Source organism: Cherax quadricarinatus, chromosome 42 (genome assembly GCF_038502225.1).
Source record: "Cherax quadricarinatus isolate ZL_2023a chromosome 42, ASM3850222v1, whole genome shotgun sequence".
NCBI classification, from domain to species: domain Eukaryota; kingdom Metazoa; phylum Arthropoda; class Malacostraca; order Decapoda; family Parastacidae; genus Cherax; species Cherax quadricarinatus.
Window position 1 is genome coordinate 10,539,259 of NC_091333.1, and position 19,677 is coordinate 10,558,935.

Genomic DNA, 19,677 nt, shown 5'->3' on the forward strand with positions numbered 1-19,677 from the left:
TTAATATGAATTTAGGGAATCCACTAGACATTCTAAATAAAATTATTTCAAATGTAATAATGCATATCTCTGATTATTAAGCTCACCAAAGAATGATATATTGTACTGTAAAAATAAGTAAAAGAGGCATTGTATGCCAGAAAATTCAACTGAGATTGTACAGTGTAAGAAAACCATGCTCAGAGCTCTCTCTTTTCCCTGACACCCAGTATTCTGTGGACCTGAGTGCTGTCTCAAGTCTCCTGCAGAAGACCTTTGCCGAACTAAAGGTGGATCCCAAGAATTACCACATCCAGCTCTCGGTGCCAAGAGTCCTCAATACTAACACCCAGACGGAACTCCTGCGCGTCCTTTTTGACAAGTTCGGCGTCAGGTCTGTCAACCTGACTCATCAGTCAATCCTCGCTCTCTACGCTTACAATGCCACCTCTGGAATAGTCGTCGATGTCGGCGAGAGGATGGATATTGTGCCAGTGATTGATGGTTAGTTCTCTGAATCTGTGTTTAATAAATGGCCAAACCTATGGTTGACAGGCATGCTGCTACCAAAAATCTGTGATTAATGATTAATGTTTTGCTATGTGGTTGATTGCTAGCAATTTAATCTGTAACTGAGGATCAATATGCCATCTTGTGTTTTAGCCTGATTACAAACATGTCAACATAGCCTATAAAGCAGTGGTCTGCTCATAACCTTATGGGTCCAGATTTGAAATCAGAACAAGTCGAGATGTATGGGCAAGTCTTCATACCGTCTCTATTGACTTAAATGTAAATAGGTCACTGTGAGTTAGTATACCATTTATTGTGGGAGCCTCCTGGGGTATTGTCAAATGCATGTGCATGTACATGTATGCATGCACTTCTGCTTACCTTACCCCTACTTACTCCTGCTGCTTCTGCAGGGTACATTGTGGATGGTGGTGTATCCAGAGTCCCATATGGTGGGTACCGCATCCTTGACCACCTCCGGCAGTTCCTATACATGAGGAACGTGTCGCTTATCAACGAGGTGGAAAGTTATATTATTAGACAAGTGAGTTTAGCTCTGGATGTTTGTTCTTCTCCACTCTCTTGACTTCTTTTTTCTCCTACTCTTTCCTCAACTCCTGGTCCTCTTCTCTCACCTCCTTTGTCTCTTCTTTATTTCTATCTCCCTTATTAGCATTTTTTCCTACTTTATAAGATATAAATTTATTAGCAATATTATTTAGTATGTAATAGATACTATATTAGATATATATATACCCTTCCATTATCGCTCGCTCCTCCCTACAGTACATTTGCAAATTCATTTAGTCACAACTCTAACCATGTACAATTATCATGCAGATCTACAAATGCATAAAAATAATAAGAATAGAAAAAACATTTTAGCCAAATATTAGAAATAATACTGTACATTGGTTCAGAAACGAGCATATTGAACGTTTGTATCAGTACAATATACAGGAAGTCCTCAACTTATGAACACATCTGGGACCTCTTGAATTGTGTATAATAATGATATACACAATAATGGTATAATAATTATACACAATACAGAAAATTCTCAACGTGTTTGTAAATCAAGGAGTTACTGTATAACATCTACTTGACAGCTTGCTTGCTAACCTAATTGTGCTGCATCAGGTGCTGGAGAACATATGCTACTGTGCTCACCATTATAACACAGAGAGGGCACGGTGCACCAACAATCCTGACCTGTACGAGAAGGAAGTCACCTTGAGCGAGTACTTCCACACCAACGATTGTCCCTACCAGTGAGTCTCAGTGGGAATATTTTTAATCATTGAATCAATTTTTTTTTGCTGGTGTTGATGGAATAATTTTTTCCTTGAATGCTGTTGTATTATAATAATAATAATAATAATAATAATAAAATTATTATTATTATTCTTTCAACACACCGGCCGTATCCCACCGAGGTGGGGTGGCCCAAAAGAAAAAATGAAAGTTTCTCCTTTTACATTTAGTAATATATACAGGAGAAGGGGTTACTAGCCCCTTGCTCCCGGCATTTTAGTCGCCTTTTACAACACGCATGGCTTACGGAGGAAGAATTCTGTTCCACTTCCCCATGGAGGATTATTATTATTTGAAGGTGCTACTTTCACCATTATTATCAGTATTAATAACTCAGTTTTTTACATGACTGTAGCTAAATAAATGTTCTTGACATACTCAAAACTGCAAATATATTCATTATAAACATAAAAGACTCCACGGGGAAAATGGAAAAAGAATCCTTCCTCCAGCTTGACAATGCTCCTGGACAGCGAAACATTGCCACAATAAAAATCACATGAGTTGCACTTGCATCCTTTTACTTTACATATTGTCGGTAATTCTACCAACATACGTGTATATACAATCCTTCCTCCGTAAACCATGCATGTTGTAAGAGGTGACTAAAATGTCAAGAGCAAGGAGGCTAGTAACCCCTTCTCCTATATGAATTAGTAAATGCAAGAAGAAAAACTTTTGTTTCTTTTTTCTTTCGGGTCACCCTGCCTCAGTGGGAGACAACCAGTGCATTAAAAAGAAAAATAAACATAGAAGAATTCTCTAAACCTTTGCTTTACAGGACCATCTCATTGGATTTTGGGCGTTTCCAAGCAACTGAGGGATTATTCAACCCTGATGCCTGGGGGCTCGACCATCCTGGTCTGCACAAGCTAGTCCACAAGGCAATCATGGTAAGTTTTGCACATGCATGTATATTAGGGCCCCCGTATCCATGGGGGATATGTTCCAAGGACCTGCCGTGGATACCGAAACCGTGGATAGTAGCAAACCCTATATATAAGTCCTATACATACCTGTTATACAGGTTAATTGATAAATCATGCACAATAAGTGCATAATTTATAATTTTTTCACTGATGGTAAACACTTCAAGGCTTCTCTTAGGCTTTGGAGAACTGCCAGCTTCTCTACTTTTATACTTTGGGGCCATTATTATGCAAAATTAAGAGGTATTTTTGGGCCACAGTAAACCATGGATAACTGAAACCATGGATATTGAATCAGTGGATATGGGGGTTCTACTGTGTGTATGTGTATCTATATATGTGTGCGCGTATGCAAGTATGTACATACATATATATATATACATACAAGATGAAAGTTTTTCTTTTTTGCACCACCCTGCCTTGTTGGGGGAGCCAGTGTGTTAATAAAAAAAAAAATAACATACATACATGCACTGTCCTGCCAAGCTAGTGTGAAATAGAAACCTGTAATTGTTTTGCATGATGGTAGGATTGCTGGTGCCATTTTTCTGTCTCATATACACATGGCTTAACAGGTACATCTTGCTACTTCTACTTAAACTTGGGTCACACTACACAGGCATGTACATGCATATATATACTGGAGAACCTCATGCATCAACATGTTAGAGACACTACTAGAGAGAGAGGTGAGGATGATCCAGCAAGACTGGACCTTGTATTCACATCGAGTAGTTCGGACATTGATGATAACATGTATGAAATGCCCCTTGGAGCTAGTGATCATGTGGTTCCGTGCTTTGATTACAATCTTAATCTTAACGACATAAAATACTGCTCAGAATAGACAAGTTGGACAAAGACAGGATGTTCCAGAGATGAGACATAGAAACAAGGGGTCACAATTGGAAGTTGAAGACTCATATGATTCAAAGAGATCTTAGGAAGTATTTCTTCAGTCATAGAATTGTCAGGCAGTGGAATAGCCTAGAAAGTGACATACTGGAGGCAGGAAACATATAGTTTTAAGATGAGGTTTGATAAAGCTCGTGGAGCAGGGAGAGAGAGAGGACCTAGTAGCAATCGGTGAAGAGGTGGGGCCAGGAGCTATGAATCAACCCCTGCAACCACAAATAGGTTAGTACAAATAGGTGAGTACATTGATGTGGGTTTCCTTCTGTTTACTTAATGGTTCTTGTTCTTTATTTCCTCTTACCTCCATGGGGTGAGTAGAAAAGAATTCTTCCTCCCTAAGCCATGCATGTCGCAAGAGGCGACTAAAATGCCAACAGCAAGTAACCCCTTCTCCTTTATAAATTACTGAATTTAAAAGGAAGAATTTTCATTTTTCTTTTTAGGTCACCCTACCTAGTCGAAATATAGCTGTTTTGTTTTTCAACAAACTGGCTGTATCCCACAGAGGCAGGGTGGCATAAAAGGCATAAAAAGAGAAAAGAAAGTTTCTTCTTTTAAATTTAGTAATGTATAAAGGAGAAGGGGGTTACTAGCTCATTGTTCCTGGCATTTTAGTTGCCTCTTATGACATGCATGGCTTATGGAGAAAGACTTCCTATGGTTAATCAAAGAAAGTTATCTTTGAAAAGAGTTTTCACTCTTACCTTACTAGGCAGCTAATTCTACACCTCGCAAGATCCTGTCTAGGATGTGAGGATTTTGTTGTCTATGCTGAGTGCTTGGATGCATCTTCTAGTTTTCATACAGCTCAGTGATCTGCCTTAAACACTTAATTCCAGGTCTTACATTCTTTTCCTACACTTGAGACCAGTTTTCTCATGTACGTACTACAAGTTTATGTTAAAGAACTGCCAGTTTTGACCCCCCATTCTTTTGCATTTACCCCCATTTCTTTGTCTTCCTTTCTGACTCCTCTATTATGAAACACTGAGATTGTTACAATACAGTGTACTTTGCACATAGATATACAACTGTATTGTGCAGTATAAAGGTGTGTATGTGTGTGTAAATTACCAGTGTATGGTATTTCTGTTCTCACAGGAATGCAGTATGGACATCCGAAAGGAGATGAGTCGCAGCATCTTCCTTGCAGGTGGCGTGACTCAGCTCCCTGGTCTGGTTGACAGACTCACTACAGAGATTGACAACCTCACACCACCAGCCATCCGACCCAAGGTAAGAGTTCTCACGTGTGTAGCATACCATATATTAATACTGGTGAATTATTAATAGGGATGCACCAAACTCATAGGGGTTATAAGGCATCTAGAGTATGGGAAGTAATCAAGATTAAACCGATTTCTTTATACAAAGAGCCTGTCACTGGCAGCATGACACTTCTCTTGAATAAAGCATAAGTACAGAGAGAGATGGGAATTTATTTTGAAGTACAGGAGGGCCCTGTTTGTATGGCTCTTAGGTTCCTGGTCGCATGCAATAAAAATTGCTAAAACCCCTTTCTATACAAAGTTCAATCAAAGGGCTTGCATTATCATTTACACCTGGCACCCAAACCTTACCTACCACACCCTCTCTAAATGTTTCTCATACTTAGCATTTAGATCTCCTACCACAATTACTCTCTCACTTAGTTCAAAGGTTCCTATATATTCACTTAAATTTCCCAAAATTTCTCTCTCCTCTACACTCCTCTCTTCTCCAGGTACACACACGCTTATTATGACCCACTTTTTGCATCCGACCCTTATTTTAATCCACAATCCTTGAATTTACACATTTATATTCCCCCTTCCTTAGCTCTAACTCTTAGATACTAATGACTTAATCCCATTTCTCTCCACTGAAACTCGCCTATCCCCTTCAGCTTTGTTTCGCTTAGGGCCAGGACATCCAGCTTCTTTTCATTCATAACATCAACAGTCATCTCTTATCAGCACTACATCCATGCACATTCAAGCATCCTAGCTTTATAAAGTTTTTCTTCTCTTTTTTAGTAAATGTATATAGGAGAAGGGGTTACTAGCCCATTGCTCCCGGCATTTTAGTCACCTCGTATGACAAGCATGGCTTACAGAGGAAAGATTCTTTTCCACTTCCCCATGGACAATAGATGGAAATAAAGAAGAGCAAAAGCTATTAAGAAAACCTTGATGAGTGTACATATACATATGTGTGTGTGCATGCCTGTGTAGTGTTACCTAAGTAAGTAGAAGTAGCAAGATATACCTGTTATCCAGCATGTTTATGAGACAGAAAAGACACACCAACAATCCTACCATCACGTGAAACAGTTACAGGTTTCTGTTTCACAGTCACCTGGCAAGACGGTAGTTCCTCCCAGGGTGGTTGCTGTCTACCAACCTACTATATTTCCTAGGAGCTGTATGACCAATATGAGCTTACTGCTTCCCCACAAATATAAAAGCCAGAATTACAAAAGCAATTCCGGTCTACAGTCTGAAAATGAGCCTGAAATCTTTTGTGTCTAATGGCTTTGCAGATGTTGCTTGGTCAATTATTGATAGATTACCAAAGGCTCAGCATCAGTTTTCTGATTATAATGACATTCATGGAGTGCTGAACCCATAGAGGGTTATACAACCTCCCAAAAACCAGCTTCCCACGAGGGAGGTTCCTTGAAGGTGTTGAGGGGTTCCTTGTATAAGAAATTTGACCTGACCTTTCTTTCCTTAGATCAAACCTGATTGCCTTGCCTATGGGTTTAGGTCATTCCTCCAGTGATGGAAGACACCAATAGCAGAGAAGTCCTCCATCAGTACAGTTTCATCTATGAGTGGGCTTATTTAAAATAAATACAAGATAAGAACTTAGTCGTCCAGGGTGTAAAAGTTGTGAGCAGGCTTCACAAAAATTAGGTTTAAGTTAGTCAGGTAATTCATATGGCCTACCACACCATGTCAGGTTTTCTCTGTTTAAGAAATACGAGAGCTATAGGGGATTGTCAAAGTAAATATCCAACAATTTTGTTTAATGATGCAAGTTTTGTTGTGGAGAACTGCAGGTATCTAAGCATCCTTATTCTTCTAGAACAGCAGCATGGCTTTGTCTCACTCTTCTAGATGTGACATGCTTTATTGATGTTATCCAATCTATGGGTATATTTGTGATCTTGTAGATGAATAGACACACTAGAAGTTTACCTATTTGTCTGCAGGACTACAGATGTGCCTGCAAAATTAACAATGTTAATAACATGTGCACGTGCAAGACAAACTCATGCCGTCACACTTAATGGCACTGGACAGAACCTAGCCACCGTTTCAGGAGAACGATAATCCTGAGCATAGATTCTTGGAATTATCTACAATAAAACTGACAAACACCAAATGAAATGGTGGAATGTTTACTTTAGCAACCCCCCTTTCCCATAGCTCAATTTAGAACCAGATATGGCACTACAGGCCACATGCAGTACCACATTTTATCCTAAACGTGATGTACCTGAAGTCTGCACTCAAGTTTTACACCCTGAATGACTGTTTCTTCTGCACTGTACTTAAAAGCCCACTTGAGTGCCAAATGTTCCAGCAAAGGACTTCACTGCTATTAGTGGTTTTTTCTTTTTCCCCTTTAGGTTTTCTTTCATCTGCCTTGAATATTTGGTTCTTTTTATCCCCCCCCTGTGTTTGTGTTCCTATCCTTAGTGGGCCCCTAGCTATCCTGTAGTGCTCCTCTTTCTTGGTCTTTGACTCCACTATTACTACTACCCGTCTGCTAGCCTATGGATACTGCCTCCTCTTTCTGTTAGTGTGACTTTGTAAATGGTCCAAGTCGGACAAACTTCGTCGTAAGCTCCTCTCTCTTATGTGTGGGCTATTTGTGCATAGTCCCAGTCACAGTATTGATCATTTTTGTTATTTTGTTCCCCTACTTGTTTTGTCACAGCTCATTCAGTTTGCCTCATTACCTTCATGAATGTAATGTTTGAAATCAGTTGACCACAAGTACTCATAGGTGTCGCTAGTCATTTCATTCCTTTTATAACAAACATTGATTTAATTAAATTCTTTGACCCCGAGAGTAATTATCAGATCGGGGGTCTGGACCTTGCAAGGGTTAATAGTTTTAACGACTCTGCAATTTCTTCCCACAGGTCCATGCCTCCCCTTACCGTTACCATGCTGCCTACATTGGTGCATGTGTGCTGGCAGAGTCCCCAGCCTTTGTACAGTCTAGAATCTCCCGAGAGGACTGGAACAAACAAGGTAACGCAGTGCTACGGAAGTGGTCTCTCTGAAACCACTTAGACATTGACGGCAGTCAATTTGGAGTCTTTGAAAATGGGAAAGGATACTCCCATAGTTTACCACTCACACAGAAATTAGAATTTTTTTTTTTTTTATAGATGCTGTATGTGCATATCCTTGATGAAGTCACAGGAAAGGTTCTTAAATCTCTCCCCAAAATAATCTTTGTTCCTGTTAAACGTTGGGGATGAGGGCAAAGAACCTTGACAACGCTCCGGTAGTCAAATTCATTGTCCACATTTCTTAGTGTGCCGTTTCCACACTGCATTTGTGTTTTAAAGAATCCTCACCCATGGATAATGAATAACTAGGTACTGACAACAAGGAGTGCCAGACAAAATCCATGTTATCTGGAAATGGCTTCCACATCATGGCAACGAGTTACTGTCCAGTCCCTCTGATTAATGCTAGCAGTGGGGGTGATGACTGACTGAACAATGTTAATCACTGAAGACTTAACCTAAGCTTTCCTGCTCACATGCCTTTAACTTTTGCAATATGCTCTATATGTCTTGAATAAACAGTGTAATTTTTGTTACAGTGCTGGTATATAACACATTCATACCAAATTGTCTTGTATTATTAATGTTAAAAAGTCAGAGAATTTTTATATAATGTACATAAAAGAAGCTTAGTCTTGTGCACAAATTTCTACAGGATTATTATTTTTACTCGAGGCTGAAGTACTCGACACTGATATCACTATGAACACTGGCTTGTGTACATCTTAGTCAGTATACCCCTTTATTAGTCAGCAGGTGACAGCTAATCAGGTGTGATATGATCAACAGGTGTAGGTGGGTTGAAAATCAGGTATGAAATATTGACTAGGTATGATGATGAGAATGGTGAACAAGAAGCAACAGACCCGCCTCCCTGCATGTGCCTGACTGACCGTCACTCAGTCATGTACACTGTATATATGGTATCCTAGGCAGGGAATGGTTAACTTATTTTCCAGTGTGTAATATACAGTTGCAGTTGTTTACTTACAATAAATATATTTGTATATGAGAAAAAACTGGTTTGATTTTCCATTCATATTGAGAAAATTTTTAATTTATACACAGTTAATACGGTCATTTAAAATTATGACCAAAACTCTATATGGCTCCCCCCACCCTCCCTTCTAATATGGTCACCGTGCCCCACCTGATTTGTTTACATTCTCTGCGAGCTCTGAGCACCACATCTTTCCAAATTTTCAAGTGTTTTTAAGAGTTATTTCGTATTTTATATATACTCTGATAAGTATATTTATGTATATCTGCACCTAAATATATTTACACACTGTTCTGGCACATTAAAATCAGTGTCTTATGTCTCAAGACACCATATTAGTAATGATAATACAGTGGTACCCAGAGTTTCGGCCATAATTTGTTCGAGAAGGCTGTTTGAGTGCCATTACCGAACTAATTTGTTCCTATAAGGAATGTAAATTAGTCCGTTTCAGACCCCCAAAAATACACTTACAAAAGCACTTACATAATTTTCAAGTTGGGAGCTATACAAAACTCAGGGTACCACTGTAATACTTATTAAATGTCATATTACATTAACCCTTTCAGGGTTTCAGCCATACTAGTACGCCTAAATTCTAGTGCCCTCAAATCTAGTGAAAGCTGGTAGGCCTACATATGAAAGAATGGGTCTATGTGGTCAGTGTGCGCAGTATAAAAAAAAAAAATCCTGCAGCACACAGTGCGTAATGAGAGAGAAAAAACTGACCGTGTTTTTGGATTAAAACAGCGACTTTGCACTGTATTTTCGTATGGTATTTATTGTTGTATTCTAGTTTTCCTGGTCTCATTTTATAGAATCGAAGACATATTACAGAAATTGAGATGATTTTGACTGGTTTTACAATGAAAAGTACAGTGGTCCCTCGTTTTTCGTAATTAATCCGTTCCTGGAGCCGTTACTATAAACTAAATTTACGATTTGCGAATCAATTTTCCCCATAAGAAATAATGTAAATACAATTAATCTGTTCCTGACACCCAGAAGTATTAAAACAAAAAAAATTTTTACATGAAATATACATATAGTACATAAACAATACAATGGGAAATGATGAATGAAACATTAACAGCATAACACTTACCTTTATTGGAGATTCTTCTTAGTGTATGGGAGACTGGAGGAGGAGAGAGATTGGATTGTTTACAGTTTGGAAGGGGAATCCCCTTCCAGCAACACCTCAGGTACCAATTGCTTCTCTTCTCTGTTTCTTAATGCCACTAGGACCACCTTGAGAGTCACTAGTCCTGTCTCGCAAAGTAACTGTGGAGAGCGCTCTGTTTCTGGCGTCTCTTTAACACTTCCCGAAAATGGCCCAAGACTTTGCCACTGTACATATTTCTCACCTTCTTTACCACAGGCTTGGCACTAGGAGCTTTCTTTGGAGCCATGGTAGCTTATTTAGTAATTGAAAGCACTAAAATGAGTAGATTATGATGAAATATTTCATAGGAGCACATGAGGGGACCTTCACTCACTGGTAAACAATGCCAGACTGGCTGGGTAGGGAGGCCGCCCCAGCTCACACCGTGCGTACGCGTCCCGGACGAACTACTATTCGCGAGTCAACCTATGAAAAGCAAGTCCATGTTTATACGAAAATACCCCTATGATTGGCGAAATTTACGATTGCCAAGAACTATGAAAAGCGAGGGACCACTGTACCTTGAAATTGAGCTCAAAGTAGCAGAAATGTTCGATTTTTACCAAAGTTCAAAAGTAAACAAATCATGCCAAGCGTCCAATACACGTCAACTGGCGAGTCTAATATTCTTTTACAAGTGCGCTGATATTATTTATACCATTTCTACACTAATGCAGTAGTCTGCATAACAGTAAATCTTCTATTTTTTGTAAGAAAAATTCAAAGTGGAAAGCCTAAGAAATATAAGAGGGGCCTGGGGATGTGACTAATGAACAGAGAACTTGTTATTTTAGTGCCAGGAATGTCTTTCTTGTTTATTCTGGACCCTATTTGGAAATTGACATCTTCTGAAATTTGTGTGAAATTGGCAAAATTGCTAAATTCTGACCACTGTATTGGATAGTTGAAATTGGTAAATGGGTGGTTTCTTGTACTCATTCGATAGAAAAAATGGAGTTCTAGCAAAATAGTTATGATTTTTGTCGACTAGTACACTGGAATTGGCTGAAAATAGGGTTCAAAGTGGGCAAATTCGCCGATGCGTAAACATTGAGACGCTAACTTTGCAAGAGCATAATTCCGTAAGTTTTCCATCAAATATCATACTTTTGGTGTCATTATGATCGGGAAAATATTCTCTATCTTTTCACAAGAATTTTTTTTTTTTTTTTTTTTTTGAAATTTGGGGGACCCTGAGAACAAGTCTCTGAGAGGGCCTGTGGACCCTGAAAGGGTTAATATACACATTTTCATTAATCAATCTATTTTTTCAAAATTATATAATAAACACTATGTAACATATAAACATGATAAATACACCCCACAGTAGAATAACATATACATGTACAGTGGACCCCCGCATAACGATTACCTCCGACTGCGACCAATTATGTAAGTGCGTTTGTACGTGTATGTTTGGGGGTCTGAAATGGACTAATCTACTTCACAATATTCCTTATGGGAACAAATTCGGTCAGTACTGGCACCTGAACATACTTCCGGAGTGAAAAAATATCGTTAACCGGGGGTCCACTGTATAGTGGACCCTCGGTTATCGGCTGTATCCATTCCAGAAGATTAGCCTAAAACCGAAATAATATTTCCCATAAGAATTAGTGTAAATACAATTAATACATTCCAGACACCCAAAAATATTAACAAAAAATACATTTTTTAAAAATTAATTATAGTTTTACTTACACAAAACAATGAGAACTAAATAAAATAAATAAATATTTAAATCACTATTACATACCTTTATTGAAGACTTGTTGGCGTTGGTGAGGTGCTCTTGATTTAGGGAATTGGATCTGTGCTCCAGTTCCCCGAATTAAGCCTGAATGCCTTCCACATCCCCCTCCCCCCCGGGCGCTGTATAATCCTACGGGTTTAGCGCTTCCCCCTTGATTATAATAATAATAATTATAGAAGATGGGGAGGAAAGAGGGAGGACTGATTGTTTGGATGGGGAATCTCCCTCCATAAGGACTTCAGGTATCAAAGCCCTCTCTGGGGTTACTTCCCTCCCTGCCTACTACACTCCCTGCCTCCCTTCCACACTCCCTGTTTCTATGCTACACTCCCTCCCTCCATGCTACACTCCCTCCCTCCATGCTACACTCCCTCCCTCCATGCTACACTCCCTCCCTCCATGCCACACTCCCTCCCTCCATGCCACACTCCCTCCCTCCATGCCACACTCCCTCCCTCCATGCCACACTCCCTCCCTCCATGCCACACTCCCTCCCTCCATGCCACACTCCCTCCCTCCATGCCACACTCCCTCCCTCCATGCCACACTCCCTCCCTCCATGCCACACTCCCTCCCTCCATGCCACACTCCCTCCCTCCATGCCACACTCCCTCCCTCCATGCCACACTCCCTCCCTCCATGCCACACTCCCTCCCTCCATGCCACACTCCCTCCCTCCATGCCACACTCCCTCCCTCCATGCCACACTCCCTCCCTCCATGCCACACTCCCTCCCTCCATGCCACACTCCCTCCCTCCATGCCACACTCCCTCCCTCCATGCCACACTCCCTCCCTCCATGCCACACTCCCTCCCTCCATGCCACACTCCCTCCCTCCATGCCACACTCCCTCCCTCCATGCCACACTCCCTCCCTCCATGCCACACTCCCTCCCTCCATGCCACACTCCCTCCCTCCCTCCATGCCTCTCTCCCTCCCTCCCTGCCACACTCCCTCCCTCCATGCCACACTCCCTCCCTCCATGCCACACTCCCTCCCTCCATGCCACACTCCCTCCCTCCATGCCACACTCCCTCCCTCCATGCCACACTCCCTCCCTCCATGCCACACTCCCTCCCTCCATGCCACACTCCCTCCCTCCATGCCACACTCCCTCCCTCCATGCCACACTCCCTCCCTCCATGCCACACTCCCTCCCTCCATGCCACACTCCCTCCCTCCATGCCACACTCCCTCCCTCCATGCCACACTCCCTCCCTCCATGCCACACTCCCTCCCTCCATGCCACACTCCCTCCCTCCATGCCACACTCCCTCCCTCCATGCCACACTCCCTCCCTCCATGCCACACTCCCTCCCTCCATGCCACACTCCCTCCCTCCATGCCACACTCCCTCCCTCCATGCCACACTCCCTCCCTCCATGCCACACTCCCTCCCTCCATGCCACACTCCCTCCCTCCATGCCACACTCCCTCCCTCCATGCCACACTCCCTCCCTCCATGCCACACTCCCTCCCTCCATGCCACACTCCCTCCCTCCATGCCACACTCCCTCCCTCCATGCCACACTCCCTCCCTCCATGCCACACTCCCTCCCTCCATGCCACACTCCCTCCCTCCATGCCACACTCCCTCCCTCCATGCCACACTCCCTCCCTCCATGCCACACTCCCTCCCTCCATGCCACACTCCCTCCCTCCATGCCACACTCCCTCCCTCCATGCCACACTCCCTCAATCCATGCCACACTCCCTCAATCCATGCCACACTCCCTCAATCCATGCCACACTCCCTCAATCCATGCCACACTCCCTCAATCCATGCCACACTCCCTCAATCCATGCCACACTCCCTCAATCCATGCCACACTCCCTCAATCCATGCCACACTCCCTCAATCCATGCCACACTCCCTCAATCCATGCCACACTCCCTCAATCCATGCCACACTCCCTCAATCCATGCCACACTCCCTCAATCCATGCTACACTCCCTCAATCCATGCTACACTCCCTCAATCCATGCTACACTCCCTCAATCCATGCTACACTCCCTCAATCCATGCTACACTCCCTCAATCCATGCTACACTCCCTCAATCCATGCTACACTCCCTCCTTTCCACAGCATGTGTAAAGAACCTATGGTAACCCAAAAAAGTCAGTGACTTATTCCCATTGGGGTCCTGCCTCCCCACTACACTCCCTGCCTGCCTGCCTGCCTGCCTGCCTGCCTGCCACACTCCCTTTCGCAACATGAGCTTTCTTGATTTCTACTTTCTTTGCCAGGATGGCGATTGTTGATTTGGATTTCCCACACATCCTGGCAAACTCAAGCACCCAAACACCATTCTCATACTTTTCAACAATTTCTTTCTTAAATTCCTTCATGTTTCTCACTTTCTTTACTTAAGAAACTTTACTACAAACTTTCCTTGGGCCCATGGTTGCTTATTTACGCGCGAGAGGCTGTTGGGCCAGCGGGTTGACGCGTCCCATACCACCGATAAGCAAAATAATGGTCGAGTCCTGGAGTCCTGGAGATGGGAAGTACAGTGCCTGCACTCTGAAGGAGGGGTGTTAATATTGCAGTTTAAAAACTGTAGTGTAAAGCACCCTTCTGGCAAGACAGTGTTGGAGTGAATGATGGTGAAAGTTTTTCTTTTTCGGGCCACCCTGCCTTGGTGGGAATCGGTCAGTGTGATACAAAAAAATAATAATAATAATAACTGGAAGCCGAAAAACGGCCGATAATTCAGTTGGCCAATAAGCGTAACGGCCAATAACTGAGGGTTCTGTTTATTTCAATATAAAGTGGTCCCCTGCTTTTCGTAGTTCCCGGCAATTGTAAATTTCGACAATCATAGGGGTATTTTCATATAAACATGGACTCGCTTTTCATAGGTTGACTCGCGAGTCGTAGTTCGTCCTGGACGCGTACCCACGGCATGAGCCGGGGCGGCAGCCAGTCTGGCATTGTTTACCAGTGAGCGAAGGTCCCCTCACGTGCTCCAGCGAAATATTTCATAATATTCCATTTATTTTAGTGCTTGCAAATACTAAATAAGCTACCATGGCTCCAAAGAAAGCTCCTAGTGCCAAGCCTGTGGTAAAGAAGGTGAGAAATACGATTGAATTTAAGAAAACCATCATTGAACAATATGAAAGTGGTACAAGTGTGGCCGAACTGTCCAGGATGTATAAGAAACCCTACACAACCTTATGTTCCATAGTGGCCAAGAAAAAGGAAATCAAGGATGCTGCTGTTGCAAAGGGGGTAACTATGCTGACAAAAATGAGATCACCAGTACTCGAAGAGGTTGAGAAGTTATTATTGGTGTGGATAAATGAGAAACAATTAGCAGGAGATACTCTTATGACTTAGATTATTTGTGAAAAGGCTAGGCAGTTGCATGAGGATTTGGTAAAGAAATTGCCTGCAAATATTGGTGATGTGGGTGAATTTAAGGCCAGCAAAGGCTGGTTTGAGAGATTTAAGAACCGTACTGGCATACACAGTGTGGTAAGGCATGGCGAGGCTGCCAGTTCGGACCACAAGGCGGCTCAAAAATATGTGCATGAATTCCAGGAGTACATAGAGGCTGAAGGACTGAAACCTGAACAAGTGTTCAATTGTGATGAAACAGGCCTCTTTTGAAAGAAAATGCCAAAGAGGACCTTCATTACACAAGAGGAAAAGGCAATGCCAGGACACAAGCCTATGAAAGACAGGCTGACGCTAATGTTCTGTGCTAATGCTAGTGGGGATTTCAAAGTGAAGCCATTACTAGTGTACCATTCTGAAAAATCCCAGAGTGTTCAGGAAAAACAATGTTATGAAGAGTAAATTGTGTGTGTTTTGGAAATCTAATAGTAAGGCATGGGTCACGAGGGAAATTTTCGTCGTGTGGTTCAGTGAAGTGTTTGGCCCTAGTGTGAAGGAGTATCTCCTGGAAAAGAAATTGGATCTCAAGTGCCTGTTAGTAATGGACAATGCACCTGCTCATCCTCCAAACTTGGATGACCTAATTTTCGAGGAGTTTGGGTTCATCACAGTAAAGTTCTTGTCCCCGAATACCACTCCTCTCCTCCAGCCCATGGACCAGCAGGTCATTGCAAACTTTAAAAAACTCTACACAAAAGCAATGTTTCACAGGTGCTTGACTGTGACCACAGACACTCACTTGACCCTAAGGGAATTTTGGAGAGAACACTTCAGCATCCTCCATTGCATAACCCTTATAGGTATGGCATGGGAGGGAGTGACTACCAGGACTTTGAACTCTGCCTGGAGAAAATTGTGGCCAGATTGTGTCAACAAGAGGGATTTTGAAGGGTTTGGGACTGACCCTAATGAGCCTATGTCTGTTGTAAAATCAATTGTGGCACTGGGGAGTTCCATGGGGTTGGATGTGAGTTTGGAGGATGTGGAAGAATTGGTGGAAGACCACAACGAAGAGCTCACCACTGAGGAGCTGCAAGAGCTTCAGCTCAGAATCTTGCTGCAGAGGTGGAGGAAGAGAGATGGAAGGTGCCTTCTTCAGAAATTAAAGAGATTTTTACTATGTGGGGTAAGATGGAAAGCTTTATGGAGAAACATCACCCTAACAAGGTTGTTGCAAGCCATATTGGCAACATGTACAGTGACAAAGTCTTGGGCCATTTTAGGGAAGTGTTAAAGAGACGCCAGAAACAGAGCTCTCTCCACAGTTATTTTGCGAGACAGGACTCCATTGACTCTCAAGGTGGTCCTAGTGGCATTAAGAAACAGAGAAGACAAGCAACCCCAGAAAAGCAATTGGTACCTGAGGTGTTGCTGGAAGGGGATTCCCCTTCCAAACTGTAAACAATCCAATCTCTCTCCTCCTCCAGTCTCCCATACACTAAGAAGAATCTCCAATAAAGGTAAGTGTTATGCTGTTAATGTTTCATTCATCATTTCCCATTGTATTGTTTATATACTACATGTATATTTCATGTAAAAATTTTTTATGTTTTAATACTTCTGGGTGTCAGGAACGGATTAATTGTATTTACATTATTTCTTATGGGGAAAATTGATTCATAAATCTTAAATTTCGTTTATAGTAACGGCTCCAGGAACGGATTAATTACGAAAAACGAGGCACCACTGTATTACAATACACTACTGTATAAAGATTTAAAAATATACCAGAAATGTTGTAATTGATGCAAAGGTGACATTATAACAATATCAAAGATTAGTCGAGACAAACCCACTACCATTATAGTATGCTCCTCACTTAACGACCAATTCGTTTAACAATGTGGTCTTAGGAATGGAACTCGGTCGTTAAGTGAGGAGAGGCTGTATATATATATGCAATACAACCACAGGGAGAAGTTGAATGATAGCTCTAGGTCTTTCACGTTGCAGCCAAACACTTTTTTCAAGAGCTGGCAATAGTGTAAAGGAACAAAGATAAGCCCAGGAAGAGATTAATAAATATTCACAGATATTAGTCTTATTTTATTTTCAAAATATGGGATTTCTAAGTGATTTACAGATTAACAAGTATGACAGACATGTAAAGCTGTAAATCAGATATTTCTTGATCAATTTTCTTGATAATAGAGGCAAATGTTTGTGACTTGATAGAGTGAGGCATCAATAAATCGCTCGGAATATCGCTATTTTTTTTACTCTCCTTATTTTTTGCGTATTAAGATATATGCTTCAGGTGTCTGAGCAGCAATATTGTCGAGGCCTTGACACATACGAGTTACAGAGAAGATTAAACAACATCTGTATTTCATTGTTGTTAGTCTCATATGAAGCATGGTGAACGTCAGTACAATGCATCCACGGACCTGCAGAGGGGAGAAATGGCCAGTAAACATACCAGAGATAGAAGGGATATTAAGGACACACACACAGGAAGAGAAGAAACAAAATAATATTTATTTCGACATGTACATGTAGAAGGTATACAGGCCTAACTGACATCAATGACATACAGTACTACTATATAGAAAGCCCCTTGTTATGCAGAGCATTTCAGGCAAATTAGGTGAATTTTGTTCCCAGGATGCGACCCACACCAGTCAACTAATGATGGATGAACATGGACAAAAGGTGCCTTAAGGAAACTTCCTAAAATTTCCACCCATACCAGGGATTGACCCCCCGGACTTCTGTGTGAGCTGAGCTAGCAGTCAAGCTACAGGACACTCCAAGGAAGGAATTACTAAGTTTGGTAAGATGGAACAATTACCTTGGGAAAGTAATGAGACCTCTCCGATTCTTCCCTGACAAAGCGAAATGCTTCGGCCCACCTATAGATAGATCACCAGATAATCTATGGTTATTTACCACCACTAGACTGCTCTGGTTGCCATGCTTGCAGCTGGCACAGATGACTACATAATTGTAGAGGGAGAAATGCATACATAAATAAATACAGTGGAACCCCGGTGTCTCAATTTAATCGGTTCCTAGAGTTCCTATGCAGTGATCAAATTGCGTAAAGTTTGATGTCCAAAACAGCATGTACTTCACTGGCTTTAAGTATCAGCCTCGTACACTGGAGGATGAACTGACTCATCCAAAAGTCTCAGAGGTCAGTGTCAGAGGTCACTTCAAAGCACTTTTGAAACAGGGCTCTGGTGTAAAGTTTTTTAGACCTGAATTTTAAACAGGTGAGGGTGTTTGGACTCCAAAAAATTAAAAAAAAATGATCAAAGAAGAGGTCAATTTTTTCTGAACCAAATTGTTTGCACTCCGGTTTGTTCGAGGTCTGGTACATTCGAACACCAAAGTTTCACTGTACTGCTACAAGTATTGTACTGCTACTGGAAAGATGTGGCATAAAGTACTGACACAATGGATAAGACAAATGCAATATAATGCAATCCTTTATTGACAATGTTTCGCCTACGCATTATACCGCATTAGTTTTTATCGACTGATATTACTGCTAGTACCACTACTATTCTTACTATAGTATTACTACTACAAACTATAACTACTACTGCTGCTGCTATTACTAATATGTAAATTAATAATAATAATAAAAAGAATAGAATTAACACTAATATAAATAGCAGTAGCAGTGGTAGTAGTAGATGTAATGATTATGGTAGTACAGTGGAACCTCTGTTTTCGTCTTTAACCCTTAAACGGTCCAAACGTATATATATGTTCATTCGTGTAGCGCCCCAACTTCTTTGAGGAAAAAAACAATCTTTTCTTTTAAAAGGAAAAAAGAGCATATGGTATCCAGCATCCCCAATTATTTTAATATGGCACACAGTGAGTGCGCACACCCATTCTCTCATGTCTAGGTGACTCAGGCTTATTGTGGCAATGTTGAATGAATGACAAAGAAAACGTATATATACGTTTGGGGTGCTATGCGTGTGGACGTATATATATGTTTGAACCGTTTAAGGGTTAATTTGTTCCAGAGTGTCTGACGAAAACTGAATTTGACGAAAACTGAAGCAGTATTTCCCATAAGAAATGATGTAAATTCAATTTATCCGTTCCAGACACCCAAAAATATTAACAAGAAATACATTTTAGAGAGAAAAACTATAGTTTTACATACAGAAAGCAATGAGAAAAATATAAAGCACTAATGAAATGGATAAATGAATATTTAACATCACTTTTACCTTTATTGAAGACTCTTGTTTGCATATGGAAGACAGCGAGGAGGGGAGAGGGAGGAGAGGTGATCTCTACCACCATCACTACCACCCTCTACCATCACTATCCCACTACCACAATCACTACCACACACTACCTTTGTAGAGGGTGGTAGTGATATTTCTCCACAAAACTTTGCAACTCGTTCCACTTTCATACTTTGCTACGAATTCTTTCTTGAATTCT

At 41.5% G+C, this 19,677-nt stretch overlaps 2 protein-coding genes across 15 annotated transcripts in view; one reads left to right on the plus strand and one right to left on the minus strand.

Moving 5' to 3' along the window:
* The window catches only part of LOC128695634 (uncharacterized), a 556,361-nt gene extending 547,401 nt beyond the window's left edge, over positions 1 to 8,960 (plus strand). For all 9 annotated transcript variants that reach the window (XM_070093276.1, XM_070093278.1, XM_070093279.1 and 6 more), the window contains 6 exons: positions 210 to 483; positions 906 to 1,036; positions 1,633 to 1,763; positions 2,588 to 2,699; positions 4,752 to 4,886; positions 7,786 to 8,960. In XM_070093276.1, coding sequence (XP_069949377.1) covers positions 210 to 483; positions 906 to 1,036; positions 1,633 to 1,763; positions 2,588 to 2,699; positions 4,752 to 4,886; positions 7,786 to 7,929 — 927 coding nt within the window. In that variant the 3' untranslated portion in view covers positions 7,930 to 8,960. The remainder of the gene's footprint in view (positions 1 to 209; positions 484 to 905; positions 1,037 to 1,632; positions 1,764 to 2,587; positions 2,700 to 4,751; positions 4,887 to 7,785) is intronic.
* Positions 8,961 to 16,960: 8,000 nt separating this feature from the next.
* LOC138853871 (uncharacterized) overlaps positions 16,961 to 19,677 on the minus strand; it is a 32,702-nt gene continuing 29,985 nt past the window's right edge. For 3 of the 6 annotated variants that reach the window (XM_070093282.1, XM_070093284.1, XM_070093283.1), the window contains exon 8: positions 16,962 to 17,651. In XM_070093282.1, coding sequence (XP_069949383.1) covers positions 17,630 to 17,651 — 22 coding nt within the window. In that variant the 3' untranslated portion in view covers positions 16,962 to 17,629. Of the gene's footprint in view, positions 17,652 to 19,677 lie in introns of all 6 variants that reach the window. The other 3 variants (XM_070093285.1, XM_070093286.1, XR_011393072.1) reach the window with 2 other exon arrangements.